The sequence below is a fragment of the Euphorbia lathyris genome, chromosome 10 (assembly GCF_963576675.1).
Source record: "Euphorbia lathyris chromosome 10, ddEupLath1.1, whole genome shotgun sequence".
NCBI lineage: Eukaryota > Viridiplantae > Streptophyta > Magnoliopsida > Malpighiales > Euphorbiaceae > Euphorbia > Euphorbia lathyris.
In genome coordinates, this window is record NC_088919.1 from 69,365,004 (window position 1) to 69,384,260 (window position 19,257).

At 32.6% G+C, this 19,257-nt stretch overlaps 1 protein-coding gene across 1 annotated transcript; it reads right to left on the reverse strand.

The window, feature by feature from the left end:
• Positions 1–4,197: 4,197 nt before the first annotated feature.
• Positions 4,198–4,887, reverse strand: LOC136208210 (agamous-like MADS-box protein AGL80). The gene has a single exon (XM_065999006.1). The coding sequence runs from the start codon at positions 4,885–4,887 to the stop codon at positions 4,198–4,200; it is 690 nt and encodes a 229-aa protein (XP_065855078.1).
• Between the last annotated feature and the right edge of the window lie 14,370 nt (positions 4,888–19,257).

Genomic DNA, 19,257 nt, shown 5'->3' on the forward strand with positions numbered 1-19,257 from the left:
AAAACCGATAATATGCAATATTATATTAGTGAAAAGATAAATATATTTTTCATTTTTATAAGATTTATGAATGATATTGGGGCTGATAGATTCACTTTCTAAAAGATCATAAATAAAATTAAAATGACTCTAATAAAATATTATTTTTGTATAGGGAAATTCAGTTAGAAAATTATCTATCAACATTCAGACATATTTGGCCTCTTTTTGGTATGTAAGGTTTTATCTTTGCTGGATTACAGATCCTTTAGTCAAACAAATGTTATTTTTGGCAATCATACTAGCTGCGACTGCATCTGATGCTTTAATTGCTAGCTCGAGATAATGTCTGCAAACCAGCACGAATTCACGGTCAGATCAGAAAGGAGCTAGCAGACCCTCCTTCTAGGGGTAGGCCAACCGATTGAACCGCTCATTCCATGTTCGAGTCTATTGTATCTGGTTTGATTTATAAATGAGCGGAGCTTAAACACGGTGAAACTTAGCTCGAAAGCTCATGAACAAGCTCAGTTATAAGGTAATGAACCCGCTCGTAAGTAAGCTTGGTTTCGATTTTTCTTAATAATAATAATTTTATAAAAGGGAATATAAAACAATATAGTTTTATGTAAATTTTAGTTTTGTAGGTTCCAAAACTATATGGTTTTGTGTTAAAAAAATATCAAATGAATATAATCAATTAAAATAATTAATGAGTTGTTCGTGGCTAATCATAAACAGAATTTACGAGTTTTTCGCGATCAAAGCTCGTGAATAAACTCGTACATAGCTCACGAATTGGATGTTGAGCTTGTCAATTTTCTGACTAGCCAAGCATGAGCAGACCAAATCTTCAACTGGCTTAGCTCAATTATAACCTTAGTTTTTACATTTTTTTAGTGAAACAATATTATCATTTGCCAATAATAATTGAGTAATTTCACACCTTTTAAGAAAACAAATTATTACATCTTATCTTTCAATACATGTATGGACGTGAATATAATTTTTTAGTTATTTTTAAGAAACATTATAAACTAAAATTTATGTATTTTATAAAATGAAGTATTATATTAGTGAAAAGATAGATCAGTATATCAATTTTGTACGTTATGCAGAGTAAATTTATACATAATCTTCTTACTTTAACTAAGGTTCCTTCTATACATAATATAAGACAAAAAAACAGGAAATCAAAGGTGGGGTCACGGAATATCGATCCTACTACTAGATTTAATTAGCAGAGCAGAGAAATATGAATAATGTAAAGTATGAAATTAGGGATTTTATGCAACCATCATTTCTCATTAGATATGACGTGTAAGTTTTTTTTTATGACGAGCACATAAATAAACGGATTTGGGTTTTTGAGTGGTGCCCTTTTACTGGCTCCCATTAAATGCATTGTTTTACTGTCCTACAAATGCCTCAATTTACTAAGTTTCTTAAGGCTTCATTCAGTTGGAGGCTCCAGAGTTGAAAATCGAGGAAAGATCGTTGATCATTCTAGTGAGGATCGGAGTAGAAACAAATAACTGAAGCCAAATTCCCTAATGATGACAAAGATATGATGACATGTGTAGAACTTGATCTCTTCTTTATGGGGTAGGTGCGAGCAGGCGTTAGGTATCACATATAGTAATTGCAGGTAGTTAATGTTAGGTTGAGCATTCGTCACTCATATTAGATATATCCATGGCCACTTGTGGAGAATTAACTAGAAATCCTCACAATGTGATAGGATTAAGAGTAGAAGTGGAGATTTCACTTAACCTATCTATTTAAAGTTAATTCTACATGGACAAGTCAAACAGACGTCTTATTATATGTAACTTGACATATTCCATAGTTACGGATCCGTCTAAGGATATAGAATTATAATGGACCTAATATGGAAAGATGAACGTGAGTATTAACCTGGCTTCTTATCGCTCTAGGGAATGTTTACAGTTCTGCTAGTAACATTCTTCGAACTCATTCCGTTATATATTTAGTTAAAATTAATCTGGTTGAATTAATTCCAATAAATATATACCGCTAGTAGCGGTAAGAATCTATCGGGTGGCACATTGGACTTGTAATTGGAGGACGAAATAGTAATTGAGAGGGTGGAGTATGAGGGGGCCCGAAATATATGTATAGTGGGGATTAATTAATTTAATTGATAATTATAATCAGATTGTAGTTATAGTTAATTAACTTATTATTTGATAATATTAATTAGAAGGTTTAATGTGATTATATCTCTAATTAAATTAATTTCCTAACATAAATAAATATCTAATTAGGATTAGGATTATTATTTATTTATTTATATTACGATTAGGATTATTGTATTTATTTATCTAATAGTAAATGTATTCAGAATAGGATTATAATTAAGAGTTTTAACCTTTAATGTGATTAGGGTTAATATTTGGAAGACTATAAATAGCTCCCTAAGCTTATGAATCTCGGTCAACATAAGTTAGAAGGGAAGAAATTCTTCCAACCTCCACTCGTCTAATTACTCTTTTCGTTTACTCTCTCTTTGATTTCGTATTGATTTCTTTAGAGGCAATCAACTTAGATTGCTATTCATTGGTTGATTACTAACCATTTTCTTATGTGTTGTTTTCATTGTTCATGAAACACGATTGAGAAGTTAGTGGCCAATTCGTTTGCAACTGTAGATAGATCATCAATAAATGTACACTTGTTTAATCCCTTTTTCTATGAAATAACAATTAACGGATCTAGAAAACAGAGAAATAGATAAAATTTTATATTTCGGCTTCGCCTAACCTTGCCTATTTTCCTTCACTTACAATTGCTCAGTTACAAAAGCGAGTACATGGCTGGCAAATGCAATTTTAAAACTCTTTTGGCTTCGGTCCCTTCTTGGCAATCTGATGTATCCTATTCCACGTCTAGCGCAACTCCTAGTGTGACAACGTCAATGCAATCTATCTCACAATAAGACTAGTTTTTCATGCTCGTACGGAACACATAGAGTTGAATTACCATTTTATTCGTAAGCAGGTCCAGATCAGATTCCTTCTTATCAGGTTCCTTCCAACTGAGCACCATGTTATTACAAACCTCTTAACCAAGCCAGATTAATGATTTTCTCATGCTTCACAATAGGCTTACGGTTGCTCCTCGGCATTGGCTTGACGGTGGGGGATGTTAAACATAATTCTTGTAATTATCTCTTGGTTAATTATGTTGATAATCCTTACATGTTACGATTGAAATCACCACTTTCTTATCTCTATCATATTAGTAGTTTTAGCTTGTTGAAGAGGCTTCCTAATAATATACTCTTAATCATAAACCTTAATACAATATACTTTTGATCATTGTTAGAGATTAATATAAGATCCATGATTGAGTTTTAACTATCGGTTTAACCTTTTAGTTCGACTGGTTTCATGATATGATATCAGACTTCAAGCCCAATGAACATTTGCATGTGGACGTATGTCAGAGATTAATATCATTTTCATACTTGAACCATACATATTTACGCAATACATTTAACATTATTATCATTTTTACTTATACCACAATAAAACATATAGATGAGTAATCCGTTCAACATTGGGATATCAATAAAACAATTTAAAACAAGAATTTAGAAAGAGTTGGGAGATTAACATTGACACGATACGAATACGATACTAATACGATCATTGCCACTTCTATTAATTAGTTAATCTATAAGAACTTTCCAAAACAACAAATTAAAATATTTTTATACCATTAAACCTATTAATAAAGCACCGTTTAATTAAGTTTACATATTAATCTCTCACAATGAATACAAGTTCTTTTTCTATTGATAGTAGCATTTCCACATAATCAAAATTTCCTTTTTCAGGTTGAATTGTCACCATAAAATGTCGTGAAATTGCACTAAAAGTTCAAGCTTATAATTAAGGTTCATAAAAATAGTTTATAATCTGTGAAGAATAGTTTTATTATAATCTCTCACACAATCTTTCATATAAATGCCCTTTGGGATTGAAACTTTGCATTGGAAGAACCACCTCCAAAATCTCCCGGAGTAACCCCAATTCCAAAAGGATTTGGATTAGGCGGAGCCGGAATTGCAAGATCAAAATAAGGATTTCCTCCGGTTGAAGAGAGTACAAGATCCAGAGCTCCCACATCACCTCCTCCGCCTCCAAAGAGAGGCGACCGAGGTGGAGTAGGAGATCGAGGAGCCCCAGAACCCTAACCACTTCCTCCAGCAACATTATCACTTTCCCTCATCATATCCAAAAACCACTGATCCCACATCATGGAATCAGTAGGATTGCCCCTAATTACAACACTTCCTTCTTGTTTAACCCTCTCCTCAAACCTAGGAGGCCGAGGCGGATGAGGAGGCCGCAGCCGAGCCACCTGACTCGACCCTGGCTGCACCACCACAGGAACAAGAGGGGAAGTTTGTTCAATGTAACAAACTCTCTTCGTAATGTCCTCCATTTTATCCTCAATTAACCCAGCTAAATACTGAGTTTCATCCGGAATCAAACAATCATAATCAAATTCATTAACTTTCAGCTTATTCATGAGAAAAGACAATTCACCTTCTCTATTCTTCTTGGATTCCTTGTTTATAAGCTCCTCAATTTTATACATTCTCTCCTTCAAGTAGCTTTCTTGGTTCATCATTTTTTTGAACCTCTCCAATTCAGGGATGCTTAGGAACTTGGCCATCATCTCCTTCACCTTTGGCAGGGACGGCCACATCAGCGGCTCAGCTTCACCTGGGCTGTAAATAGCCACAAATCCTTTTACAGCACAAAGAGTGGTTAGCTCCTCTACTTTCTTGCACAGCCCAATTCTTCTCTTCCTGAGACTAGTTTTTCTTGCTGTGTCATTAGCTATCCACATTAACTTCACCTTTTTTCTAGTCATTCTTGATATTCTCTCTTTTTTTCTGATTACTTCACTTTCTTCTGTGCAGTAACATGAAGCTGTTGTTTATATAGCAGAATGAAGAAGATGATTCTCATAAAATATTATTCTTTCAGGGCAAAATTGGAAGTCTTATCTGTCAATATTCTAACAATCTTATTCTTTTTGGTATGTAGTTTTTATATTTGCTGGATTACATTCACTTTTGTTTTTACATTTTCTTTTGTCAAATAATGTTATTCTTTATTCTTTGCCAATGATAACTGAGTAATTGACATATTTGTGTTTATACTATGGTCATAAATGAGCCAAACCACTGATTCGGTATTAGGCTCTATTGTATTCGGCTCAATTTATAGATGTATCGAGTTTGAGCACCTTGAAATTTAGTAGGCACAGTTATAAGATCATGAACAGATTTGTGAGTAAACTTGTTTCGATTTTTTTAATAATAATATTTTTACAAAGGGAAATATAAAACAACTTAATTTCATTTAAATTTTAATTTTATAGGGTCCAAATTTTTTAATCAAATCAATATAATAAATGAATATAATTAATCAGTGGTTGGTGGCGAATCATGAAAAGAATTAACTAGTTTCTCACTATCAAAGCTCCTGAACAAACTCGTAACCAGTTCACGAACTGGATGTTGAGGTTAAGCTTGAGCTTGTCAATTTCTGACCATAGTAGAATGAAGAAGATGGTTCTGATAAAAATATTATTTTTTTAGGGCAAACTTGGAAATAATCTGACAATGTTAGTCTTTTTGGTATGTAGTTTTTATCTTTGCTGGATTATATTTAGTTTTGTTTTTACATTTTCTTTAGTCAAATAATGTTATTCTTTGCTGATGATAATTCATTAATTGATCTATTTGTGTTTTTAACGGGTTGTAAATGAGTTGAAACGCTCATTCGGTGTTCGGTTTTAATGTATTCGGCTCGATTTATAAATATAAGGTTGAGCATGGTGAAACTTAGCAGGCTCAGTTATAAGGTCATGAACATGCTCGTGAGCCAACTTTCTTCGATTTTTTTAATAATAATATTTTTATAAAGGGGAGTATAAAACTTAGTTTTATGTAAATTTTAGTTGTGTTAAAAAATGTCAAATCAATAATCAATGAATATAATTAATCAGTCGTTCATGGAGAATCATTAAAAGAATTAACTAGTTTCTCGTGATCAAAGCTCCTGAACAAACTCGCAAGCAGCTCACGAACTAGATGTTGAGCTTAAACTTGAGCTTGTCAATTTTCTGACCAGTTAAGCATGACCAGACCAAATCTTGAATCGACTCAGTTGGGCTTGGCTCGATTACAACCATAGTTTTTACATTTTTTTGTGAATCAATGTTATCATTTGCCAATAATAATTGAGTAGTAATTGGTTTACTTGTGTATTTTTATAATTTTTTAGTTCAAATAATGATATCCTATTCTAATTGTAATTGAGAAATTCTATTATAGCGGCAATACATCTATTAATAAATTGGTGTCATTTGTTTATTTTTATTTTTAACATCAATCATCTTCTAATGGGCTCGTATATATCTCTCTTTTTGTTGGTTGAGTGTATTGCATAAGGAGTACAATAGATCTTGTGAGAATTAGAGAAACTTTAGTATCCACTGAGCATCGTAACAATGACGTGCCGAGGTGCTGGGATTTGAGATTAGGAGACTCCGATCATCTAATCCTTAGGTTGTTTCTGTCACCGAACATGTCACGTATTTTAGAATTTAGAATTTATTTAAATAATTAATTGACAAATATGTAATTAATAAATTACACATGTTAATATTTTATTTCAAATCTTTCTGATAATTATGAAAATTAATAGTTTGGATTTTTGTTGTTATGTGAAGAGAACCAGCTATATATCTAGGGTAAGTGAAAGTTTATAATATATTTAAAATAGAAATTTTTATTTAAAAGTTATTTCCATATGTTTTTATTTATTGGTTTTTATTTCTCACACGTTGAACTTATTTCATTCATGCATAATATAAATATAAAATTAATATTAATATTAAAAAAATAACATAATAAAATAAAGAACTAACCCTACTAAGTTTGTGATATTAACACAGACTCGACTCTTAAAAATCTGATTGATCATGCTGTTATTCAACGTTTCAGTACTCAAATCGCTGATTTGTGGGCGGCAGCAATTGTTAATACAATTTGGGCTATATGGCTTGCACGTAACAGGTCCATTTTTTAGGATGAGAGGGTTGATACTTCCGTCACGCTGAGATGGATTTGCGGAGCTGTTCGTGAATCTGCTCACACTAGAAGAGGCTCCGTTTGGAATTCGCTAGTTGAACTTAGGTGAGCTCGGGATTGAAAAGCGTCTTGCTAAGGCTCCGCACATTACTCCGATTTTTTTGCAACCACCTCCGAGGGATTGGATTAAGATCAATACTGATGCGTCTGTCACGGATGCTCCTGGTCCTGCGGGTTGCGGAGGTATTTATCTCTCGCATACTGGCATGTGCCTTTGTGCGTTTGCCTTTCCGATTGAAAGTTCCTTTGCTTATCTTGCTGAACTATCTGCTGCTATTTACGCCATTGACATGGCTATCAGCAAAGGTTGGCGGAAAATTTGGCTTGAAAGCGACTCAATGTATGTTGTGCAGATGTTCAAATGTAAATCTTGTTCGGTTCCTTGGTTGCTTAGACAAAAATGGTTCAATTGTTTAAATCAGATCGATTTTGTGGCTTTTGTGGTGTCTCATATTTTTCGTGAAGGAAATCATGTTGCGGATTCGCTTGCAAATTATGGACGGACGGCAACAGCTTCGACTTGGTGGGATGTTGTCCCGGATTTTTGTGGATCGGTCTTTTTTCATGATCGTGTAGGACGCTGCGTTTATCGCTTTTCCTAATTCTTTGGCTTCATTTTATTCTTTATTTATGACATTTATTTACTCTTTTAATAAATTTGGTTCAGGGCTTTTTTTGGGTCTGTGGTGGGTTGCCAGCATAGCTGGGATGTACTCGCTAACCAATCTTTAATAAAAAAAAATATTTTCCTAATATACAACTCATCATTTCCTATATTAATATTTTCCTAACATAAACTTTAAAAATTGATACATATTAACAAGTTCAAAATGCTAAGAAATTAGAAAGTTGGCATTTTGTTTTTTTTTTAATAATGAAAATTTACTACAATAGAGTTCAAAAAAATAAAATTTACTACAATAAAAAATAATAATAAAAAATTACAATACCCATGTTTGCCACACTTATTTATAATTTACCATCTTATCATATGGAGTATCATATTTATTAAAAGATAAATTAGTTTATTAATTTTTAAGATCGATCTATTATGTTGTTGGTATCGACAGATTCACCTTTTTAAAAGATTGTAAATACAATTAAAATATTTTTCGTTATGTGCACGTATTATACAAATACCGGTTTTACTATTTTACCTTTTAAGAAAATAAATATAAATATTTATAAGTATTAACTATAAATTTTGTATTATATAATATGCAGTATTATATTAGTGAAAAGATAAATACGTTTTTCAATTTTATAAGATTGATTAATGATATTGACGCTGATAGATTAAGTGTGACAATAGATTCACATTTTAAGAGATCCTAAATAAAATTAAAATGTTACCGTTATATTTACATATATCATACAAGTAATTTCACACCTTTTAGGGAAACAAAATATTACATCTTATCTTTTTGTACATGTACGGATGCGAATATATAATTTCTTAGTTATCTTTAAGAAACATTGTAAACTAAAATTTATGTATTTTATAATATGAAGTATTATATTAGTAAAAAGATAGATGAGTGTATCAATTTTTTAAGTGATGTGAGTAAATCAATGCAAAATCTTCTTACTTTAACTAAGGTTAGGGAACATGGATCCTACTTTAATACTAAATTTAATTAGCATAGTTGAGAAGGTGAATAATGTAAAGTATGCAAATATGGATTTTGTGCAGGGAATGTATATCTATTGATAGAGTGTTAGTGGAAAATCAAATAGTCTAGAAGATTGCACCCCTTAGTCCAACTCACTGGCACATGCCATCTACCGACAGTCTGTGTGCCAAAATTGTCATCCCATGATTCCAAGAATGGAATCAGGGACGTATGTTAGTGTAATTTTATAACACTTCTTCTATTTTGTCCATGTGGCGTTACCTTTATATGCCCTCATTCACCTTGATTTAGAGGCTCTATTCGTGACACATGTCCTTGCTTCCTCTAATGCGAACATATATCTACCTTTGTATATTTGGGTGTTATCGGATACCTCCCCCCTCAATTTCCTAAGTTCTTTAAGGCTTCTTTCAGTTGTGAGGCTTCAGAGTTGAAAATCGAGGAAAGATCATTGATCATTTTAGTGAGGATCGGAGTAGAAACAAATAACTGAAGCCAAATCCCTTGATGACAAAGATATGATGGCATGTGTAGAACTTGATCTCTTCTCTATGGTATGTTATAAGTCCATTAGTACCATAAAGACCTAATTTTAGAAGCGTGCAATTCTTCTTAGATGTCCCTTCCAGACACCATCGTTTCTCATTAGATATGACGCCATGTATAGATTGAAAGGATTTTTTATGAGGAGCATATAAATGAAGGGATTTGGGTTTTTGAGTGGTGCCCTTTTGATGACTCACATTCAATTAGTTCCATAATATGGTATCAGAGCCTATTGGACCAAATGGTCAAGGGTTCCAATATGACAACCCCCATATACTAGTTTGGGTTGACATACTGTTTCAACAAAACAAAGACAAAGAAAAACCAAAACCTACACTAATTCTAAGAGCAAGTCATGTAGTCTAACTACGCTAGGAAATAAGAGTCCTTGTATAATAAGGAAGTACGGCCTTAACAAAATTGATCTAAATTTGAACTTTATAACATTATGTCCAAGTTTGGCTCCCATGTGACCTCCACCTAAAACTAATACTTTCTATAAACATGCAACAACATAGTGGCTTTATAACATCTAGGGATAAGATACTAAAATAGGCTAATGGATTTTTATATATGGTGCATGGTTCCCCATTTTTAATGAAGATGAGGAACGAAGATATTTACAGTTTTGTTATGTACTTTTCTCTAGCATGATGTATATGGACGAGTTCTTAAACGATGAACTCGGGATTAGCGAAAACATGAATCGCTACCTTACAAACTTAGGATGAACCAAGTTTTCATCCATGTGATTCCCAGTTATTGGCAATTGGATAGTAGAGTTCTTTTCGACAGTACGTTTCGTCAACAAACGGTGAGTTCGTCTCAGTTTCCGTAACAGTGGAAAAGAATACACATTCGGATATCCCGAATTGCATGAATGGTTTGGATTCCCACCAAGGGATACAACACAATACCATCCTGGTAGAGATATGACATCCAAAGATATTTGGCGAATGTTGACAGGATTCTCGAGATTTAATCCACGTCTTGCTTTCAACAAGTCTATTAATTCGAACTCCATGTTGTATCTCCACAAATATCTCTGCTACAGTTTATTTGGTCGTGCTTATAGCAGTGTAGTCTGCGACACAAATTTGTATGTTTTAGGATATATATTTCAGGGAAATACTCTGAATTCATCAAAGATTTTGATGGAGGGTTTGATAACCGCCTCTTGTTCGAAGAACAAGATGGTTGGGTATGGGAGTATAATCTGTGGAATAATTTTAGGTGTAAAGGGCACGATTTCAGTTCCTTGGAATGAGAATGAATTATACCCCGTCCTAGACTTCGAGTTCTTAGAAAATGAAGGGATCGTCAAACGCGTTTTTCGTCTTGGTCCACGGTTTCTTTCTCCAGAAGAAAGACAAGTTTTTATTCAAGCCAAGATAAACCGGGGCAATGCACGACGAATTCCCATTCATAGGGATGATTTTTAGTTTAAATTATGTTTGATTATATAAAGTATGGTTGTGTAATGTATATATATTTGATGTTTTTAATTATATAATTAATGTACATATGTTTTTTATTTAATAAAGTTTTAATTCCTTTATTTTATTTTTGGTTAAGGTAAAACCTTTAGGTTAGCCTTAAATTTAATTTTTCCGTTTTGATTTTTAAAGTTTCAGGGATTAAATAGCATTCATGGAACATAAATATAAGAAGAAATTGATTTTTCCAAGTTGAAATTGTCAAAAAAAATACAGATATTGCATCTTTTCCTATTCCAACTCTAAATTATAACATTTTCTTCTTCCATATTAATTACCCACCAATCATACCTATACATCACCTCCTTCTTTCACCAATCAACATCCTTTTACTCTTCCCCAAACAGAGATTTTTCATCTTCCCCATATATCTTTCCATATTCATCATCTTCTCCACACTCAAACCCTAACCTTATCCCACCATTATTCTTATTTTCTCTCATCTGTCTACTTTCTTAACCAAATTTCAAGCCAAAATGCTTAGACAAAAGAGAGTTGCACATAAAACACAAGCCACTCAAGCCAATCGATTACGAGTCCAATATGGAGTGACTTTCGACATCGAGACGGATGTGGAAGGACGTCGCTATAGACATTTTTCCAGGAACAAGATGGAGTTCACCGATATGCAATTTTGGGACTTTGATACCGTAAGTGCTTTCTCCTTCTCCGAGCGTATTGATGAGTTTTTAACCGTTCTTAGTTGGAAGAAATTTGCAAGCATGCGTTTTCCGGGCATTCAGTCGGATATTGTGGAATTTTTTGTCACTTTGACTTATGATAAGAAGCATGATAAAGGTATAAGATTTGAAGTTGGCACAAGCCGAAATTTTTTAACACCCACACGGTTTAGAACTTTTTGACAGATTTGGATGTTTTTCGTCCAAAGAACACTTCATGTAAATTGATTAAGGATAATTGTGTCTTTTATTTTCACAAATTTTTATCCTATTCCCTATTTTGTAGAGTTGTAGGGTCGAAAGTGCAAAGTCGTGATTTGTTTGTGCTTGATTGCATTTTTAAGAATTTGAAGATTGATAGTATTAAAATGATTTTCGATAATTTTCACCGAGCTTCCATTTCCCATAATAGGCAAGTTTCTATGGGTAATTTAATTACCGGAATTGTTTTGGGAGCACGGGGCAAATTAGTGGGATTTTCAAAACCTTCCTCATAATTTTGGATTGCCTCTCTTGGATATTTCTGCACTGCAAAGGGAAAATTTAGTGCTTAAGCTAGGACTAGCCGCATTTAAGTCATATGAGGATACAACTAGGAGTCTATTTGCTAGTTCGGGTGGTGGTGCTTCGAGTTCCCATGGTGTAGGTACACAAGAGGGTGATGATGATGATGAAGAAGATGAAGAGGAGGAAAATGTTGGAGGGAAAGAGCATGAGCATGAAGAAGAAGAGCCACGAGTGAATGTCGGGGCTAATGTTGAAGAGAATGTAGGTTGGCAACGGGTTTTAGATCAAGTAAATGCGAACAACCGTCAAATGAATTTGAGGTTGGATGAAGTTGTTGTGGACAATCGACAAACGAGTTCAAGGATCACCGTGGTGGATGCAAACATCCATAGTTTGAGGAGGGAGCACACGTCCATTAGACGTCGGCTATTTTCATTTTTCCGTCTTCAATGAGTCGTGACTACACCATCTCCACCGGGTTCACTTCCACATGAATAGGTTTTATCTTTTCATTCTATGCTCATTTAGTTTTTATTCTTATTATGTTTGGTATAATATTTTAATTTTATGTTTAATGTGTTTGGCATAATTTTCTCTATTTTATTTCGTTTGTTTGAATTCGTACTCTATTCTATTTTATGGAATTATCAATTTTTGCACCTATGAGGACATGGTCCAATTTAAGTGTGGGAGGCGATATTTCATATTTATCATTATTTTCGAGTACGAATGAATGCGAATGAATATTTATATTTAAGTACAAATGCATGTCTATATATTATGCTTACATAAAATGTAATTTTCATTATATGTTAAGTTATGCACAAAAATAAAATTTTCATTATAATAAAGTTTTAACATAAAAATTTCATAAGTTTTTAACTTAAATATTTCTTATGCTTAAAAAATTTTAAATTTTAATAACATACTAACATATGTTTATTTTAAGATTATCATTATTGTTAAAAATAGTAAATATTTCTATACAAGCAATTTAAAGTTTGAATATTTTTACAAATCTCCAAAACGATTTTATAAAGAAACCGTCCCGAGTGAATGTATATAAGTAAAATTTCTTTATTTCAATCTTTATTTTATATTATGCAAAACATGATAAATATAATTCTTATTTATATTTTTCGATTAGGTTTATAGGCATTAATCAAACTAATATTTTTAGCTTTTTGCTCAGTTTGATTTCGTCTTACTTTAAAATCAATTGAAGTTTTTAAGGAAACTATAGATGTAATACATGTTGAATTTTAAGTCAATAGAGGATGAATGTGCTATTTTTCTTTCCCATTTAAAATTTTTGTTTTATAACTCGTGTTAATTAAGTATTCGTATTCTTTACTTTTGGCCACGATTGCGACCAACCTTATCACGATTGAGGTATGAAAGGGAAGAAAAGTTAGTAAAATGATACTTTTGGCCACGATTGCGACCACCTTATCACAATCGAGGTATGAAAGGAACGTTAAAATAAAAACAAAATAACGTGTTTAAAGTTTAAAGTAACGATTGCATCCACCCATGGCATGGTCTGAACCTCTTAAACGGACACAAACAACTTAATAAATATATATAAAGTCACGGACGAGACCACCCTTATCACGGGCGTGACTAGCAAATAGAATAACGAAAACCTAAGTTCATATTAATTCATGTTTATATAAATAGTAGTTTAGGTTTGGGAAAGGAAATTTTGTTCTTTCAAATGCCTTGAGACGAAAGAATAAAAAACATGCGTGCTTACACCCGTCCTGAATGCTTCAATATAAAAATTGCAATACAAGACGGATGATATATCACTTTTACACTAGCTAGTTTAATGTTTTGCCTATAAATTTACCTTGTAAGATTTATCTTTCGGTTTAACTAATTTAAAAAGGATATGTTGAAATATGTTCTATTTTTATAAAAGATTGATTGAAGGATAGATTCACTGAAATTTTGCTCGGGGCTAGCAAAAGCTTAAGGGGTAAATTTCATCAATGGTGTACAACCTTTGGTTCATTTCACACTTTGGTGTACAACCTTCAATTTGTCTCAGTAATATGCACGACCTTATAGGTGACCTCCCACTTTGGTGTATAGGAGATCAAAATGACCGGTCAACGCTTGGTCAACGTGCCACCTCAACATTTTTCACCTACCTATTAAAAAAAGTGGGACCCACCTCTTATACAATTACTAAAAATACCCTTATCCTTTATGTAATTACAAAACTAGCCTCATCCCCTTCCTTGCAACCCCTCTCTATCTTTCCCTTTCTCTCTCTAAACAACTTTCAATCTCTCTATAACTTAACAGCCCAGACACCAACTCTACACAACATCACATCCTAAATAGTGTTTATTTTTGGCAATAATACTTGAGTAATTTGTGTTTTTACTAGCTGGGACAGCATCTGATGCTTTAATTGCTAGCTGGGCGCCATTTGATGTATGTTTCCTGATAATTTCTGTAAACCAGTTCCAGTTCAAGGTCAGATCCCAAAGGAGCTAGCAGACCCTCCTTCTAGGGGTAGGCGAACCCATTGAACCATTCATTCTTAGTTTTACTCTATTGTATCCGGTTGGATTTATAAATAAGCCGAGCTTAAACACGGCGAAACTAAGCTCGAAAGCTCATGAACTGGCTTAGTATATGGTAATGAACTGGCTCGTAAATAAGATTGGTTTCGATTTTTTTTAATAATAATATTTTTATAAAGAGGAAAATAAAACAATGTAGTTTTATGTAAATTTTAGTTTTGTAGGTTCCAAAACTATATGGTTTTGTATTAAAAAGTTACGAGTTTCTCGCGATCAAAGCTCATGAATAAACTCGTACGCAGCTCACGAATTGGATGTTGAGCTTGTCAATAATAATTGAGTAATATTTACTTATCTTTTTTTAGTGAAACAAAATTATCATTTGCCAATAATAATTTAGTAATATTTACTTATGTTTTTTTACAATTTTTTAGTAATCATTCAATTGTTTCCGTCATAGAACATGTCACGTATTTAGAATTTAGGATTTATAATTTATATTTTGGAATTTAGAATTTTATTTAAATAAATAATTGAAAATATATAATTAACAAATTACACATTGTAATATTAGTATTTAAAATCTTTCTGATAATTATGAAAAATAATAGTTTGAATTTTTGCTGTTATCTAAAGAGAACGGTGAAAATCCATAACATCTTTAAAATTATTTAAAAAGTTATTTCTCCATATGTTTTTATTTATTGATTTTTATTTCTCACACGTTGAAGTTATTCCATTTATGCATAATATAAATATAAATATAAAATTAATATTAAAAACAAAATAACATAATAAAATTACAGTCTTGATCACATGCATCTTAATGAGCATGTAGAATTTGTTCATTCACCGTTAGATTAGGCTTATTAGAATTTTAAGGTGGAGATTCAAAGCATCCTGAAACTTAGATTTAATAAGCCTATATCTAACGGTGAATGAGAAAATTCATTTGCTCATTAAGGTGCATGTGAAAATTCCTCATAAAATTAAGAACTAATCCTACTAAATTTGTGATATTAATATTTTCCTAATATACAACTCATCATTTCCTATAATTTCTGCACTCAACCTAACACAAGCTTAAAAATTCATACATATTAACAAGTTCAAAATAGTAGAAAATTAGGAAGCTCGTATTTTGTTTTTTTTAATAACGAAAAATTACTATAATAAAAAATTATAATACCTGTGTTTGCTACACTTATTTATAATTTACCATCTTATCATTTTTTTTGATAGAAATGGGGACGACAGATCTTGAGCTGGGAGAATGCACCCAAGGCCCAAGAACTGTCAAACCCATCATATATTAATAAAAGAAAAGGTGAGTGTTTGAACAAGAGAAGAGGAAGGGGAACAAACAAGAAGAAGGGGGAAGGAGAAAAGTTTAGGAAAGGTCAAGAAAAACGCAAGTGAAAAAAAGTACAGATGTCATCATTGATAAACCTGTGACAAAAATCAGGAGCTGAAGGCCACCAATTGATCACTGAGGAAGAGACTCCAAACTTTGTCAAAGCATCAGCAACGCGATTTCCTTCCCTAAAGATGTGAGTAAAAATAATGTTCATCCTAGAACAAATGTCGAGGCAGTGCAACCATTCTTGTCGAATACTCCAAGGAACATCCATGGAACGAAGACGAAGCAGATTAACTACGTACATGAAGTCTGACTCAACCCAAAGCTGATGCCAATTTTTCTCCTAAGCAAGTTCAATTGCGAAAATAGCAGCTCTCAATTCAGCCATATAAGCAAAAGAAGGAGGGGTAGAAAAAGCAAAACAACCTTTGGGAAAGCCGCGATAATTACGAAATATACCGCCCGCTCCCGCCTCGCTAGGAGTGCCAAAAGCAAAGCCGTCCACATTGACTTTAACCCAACCCAGAGGAGGTTTAAGCTAATGAACTGGAATAATATTGGGAGCCGGAGCCGGTCTTGGAGAAGACAGAAGAAGGGATAAGATATCAGCATCTCTCCTCGAAGAGCAAAAACCTTTAGAAGAGGCAAAGGACTCTCGAATCATTCGAAATAGGGTGATCTTCGAGTGTTGAATAGAAGAGGAAACCTCCTTAAAGGTTGCTTCATTCCTCCAATACCAGATTAACCAGATACAAGAGACAGCGGCAACACGCCAGATCATCGACACTTGAGAGCCAAACTGAATGCTACGAAGAGTGCTGAAGTATCGTATTAATGAAAAAGATAAATTAGTTTATTAATTTTTTTAGGTCGATTTATTATGTTGTCGGTATCAATAAATTCATTTTTTAAAATATAGTAAATATAATTAAATTTCGTTACGTTCACTTATTATACACATAACGGTTTTACTATTTTACCTTTTAAAAAAATAAATATAAATATCTATAAAGGAAAAGTACAAAAATAAAACTTGTGGTTACACTACCAAAATTTAGTAATGAAAAAAGTTCGCTTGGCTTAAAAACGAAAAAAAAAGTTTTTTATTTTTTTTAGCAAAGCTTAAATAATTGTTTTTGGTCCCAATGGGCGTGCCAAAAATTATTTGCGATATTTTCGAAATATCCCAATTTTCAATCTTTTATACGCGAGTGTGGGGATTAAAAATGGTAAAGATAATGCGAGCATGCTAGAGAAGCTAGTTCTCAAAGGATAAAATGGTAATTGAATAAAATAAATAAATAAAGTGCGTCTAAATGACTTGAATTATAAATGGAAAGCGATTGACTACCGTTACAAGGACTGAAAATAAAAATAACGGTCTTGGACCCCGACGTTACTTAACAGGTCGATCGGAAAACAATTCTTTAAGATAGGTACCAAAAATAAAAGCAATAAAAACGACACAAAGATATAACTTTTTTAATTTTATTTTATATTTTATTGATTTTGTAGATCTTTTTCAATATTTTTGTATTACAAATAAGTATAGAATGTGAAAATTACAACTTAAAAATAATAACTTTAAAGCTGGAAATATAAATAAGTCATAAAAATAATATGTACGGGTTAAATAAAATTAACTGATCTTGTTGGCGCCGTTGGGATGCGTGAAAATGAGGTCTCGAACTTGGAAAACTCGTCTCCGGGCTGTTGCATCGTTCGGGTAATTATGGGCGAATTTGGAGCCATTCAGAGAGTTTGGGGACTTGAACAACAATTTGCTATTTAAATTAGCCGCGGTCATGGGAGAGAAATGATGATCTTGTGAGACTTTCGGGCTCAATATCAGAGGTTGTAGAGGTCGGATCGGAGCGAAACCAATGCTGATATTTAAAGTTCGTGTGCAGAGGAAGGGTCTAGAACTCGAATTTCAAGAAAAAATATCGAGTAACGTAGTCGGAATAAATGATTGAAAATGAGTCTGACAGAATAATTGTTTGATGGTTGAAAAACAAAAGCTTGATTCTGTTTCGTGGAGGGTACTTCAAGGGTGATTTTGGAGTCTGGAGGTCATTTTTTATGAAATAAAAATTAGGAATTTTGGGTCTGATATAACTAAAGAGATTAAAATTAATTTGGGATGGAATGAAAGACTAACAAACTTGGAATAAATTTTGGAAAATGGCTCTCTAGAGAAAAGTTGTTTGACGAATTTTTCATTAATGAAAAATTCAAAAGCTTGTTGATTAAGATCAATAAAAAGTTTTTAAACATGATTTAGAATAGGTGTGTAAGCTAAGAATAACTCGAAAATGAGATTTTGATGATCTCGTTTTCACAAAAAAAAATGATTAGCACTTTGAGGAATATAACAATAGTTTTAAATGCTTAGGACTTTGAGGAATATAACAATGGTGAAATTTGTTCTAGATTAAGAGAGCTTGAATTAAAGATTGAATAATGATCTTGCTGAGTTAACTAAGAGATTGCAAAAAAAAACGATTTGGGAATCGATTGAGTAAACTAAGAGCATTTGGGACTTGAAGTTTTTGAAAATTGGAAGATTTGTTGACGATTTGGGATTAAAGAACGAATTCTGAAAATTAAGAGCTTGTTTAAACTAATTAGATGCTAAAGAATGATTTTTAAGAACCCAAGGATTGAAGGAGTTGAACTCCATCTATAGACTTTTGAGCAACAAATGTCTTGTAAATGGTCCTTAAAATTCTCCTCTATCATTCTCATTATCTTCCTATCAGTTAGGAGCTAGAAAAGTGGAGTTGAGGCCATGAAACACGTTCTTGAAAGCTGTTGAAAAATGCAATCCCTATTTCCAGCACTAGTGATCTTTGAAAATTCTACCGTCTTCGTTGCAGCTTTGATTTGCTCCGTTTTTTACATTCGGGATCCATTTTCATCGTCCAAGTTGCTGGACGGATTGCTGAAAAAATGGTAAAAAATTTGCCCTTCATTTTTATTATTTTTTTCATTTTTTCTTTTATTATTTTTCTTTTTCTTCTTTTTATAATAATTTTTAATATTATTTCTTATTTTTATCACATTTTTATTTTGTTGCAAAATGAATTTAACTAAAACAAATTAACTATAGAGTAAAATTATAATCTATGCTAAGAATACAAAAATTAATTTACCCCCAATACTATCATATTAGTAGTTCTAGCTTGTTGAAGAGACTTCCTAATTGCTATATATACTCTTCAACATAAACCTTAATACAATATACTATTCTTCATTGTTAGAGATTAATATAAGATCCATTATTGGGTCATAACTATCAGTTTAAACTTTTAGTTCAA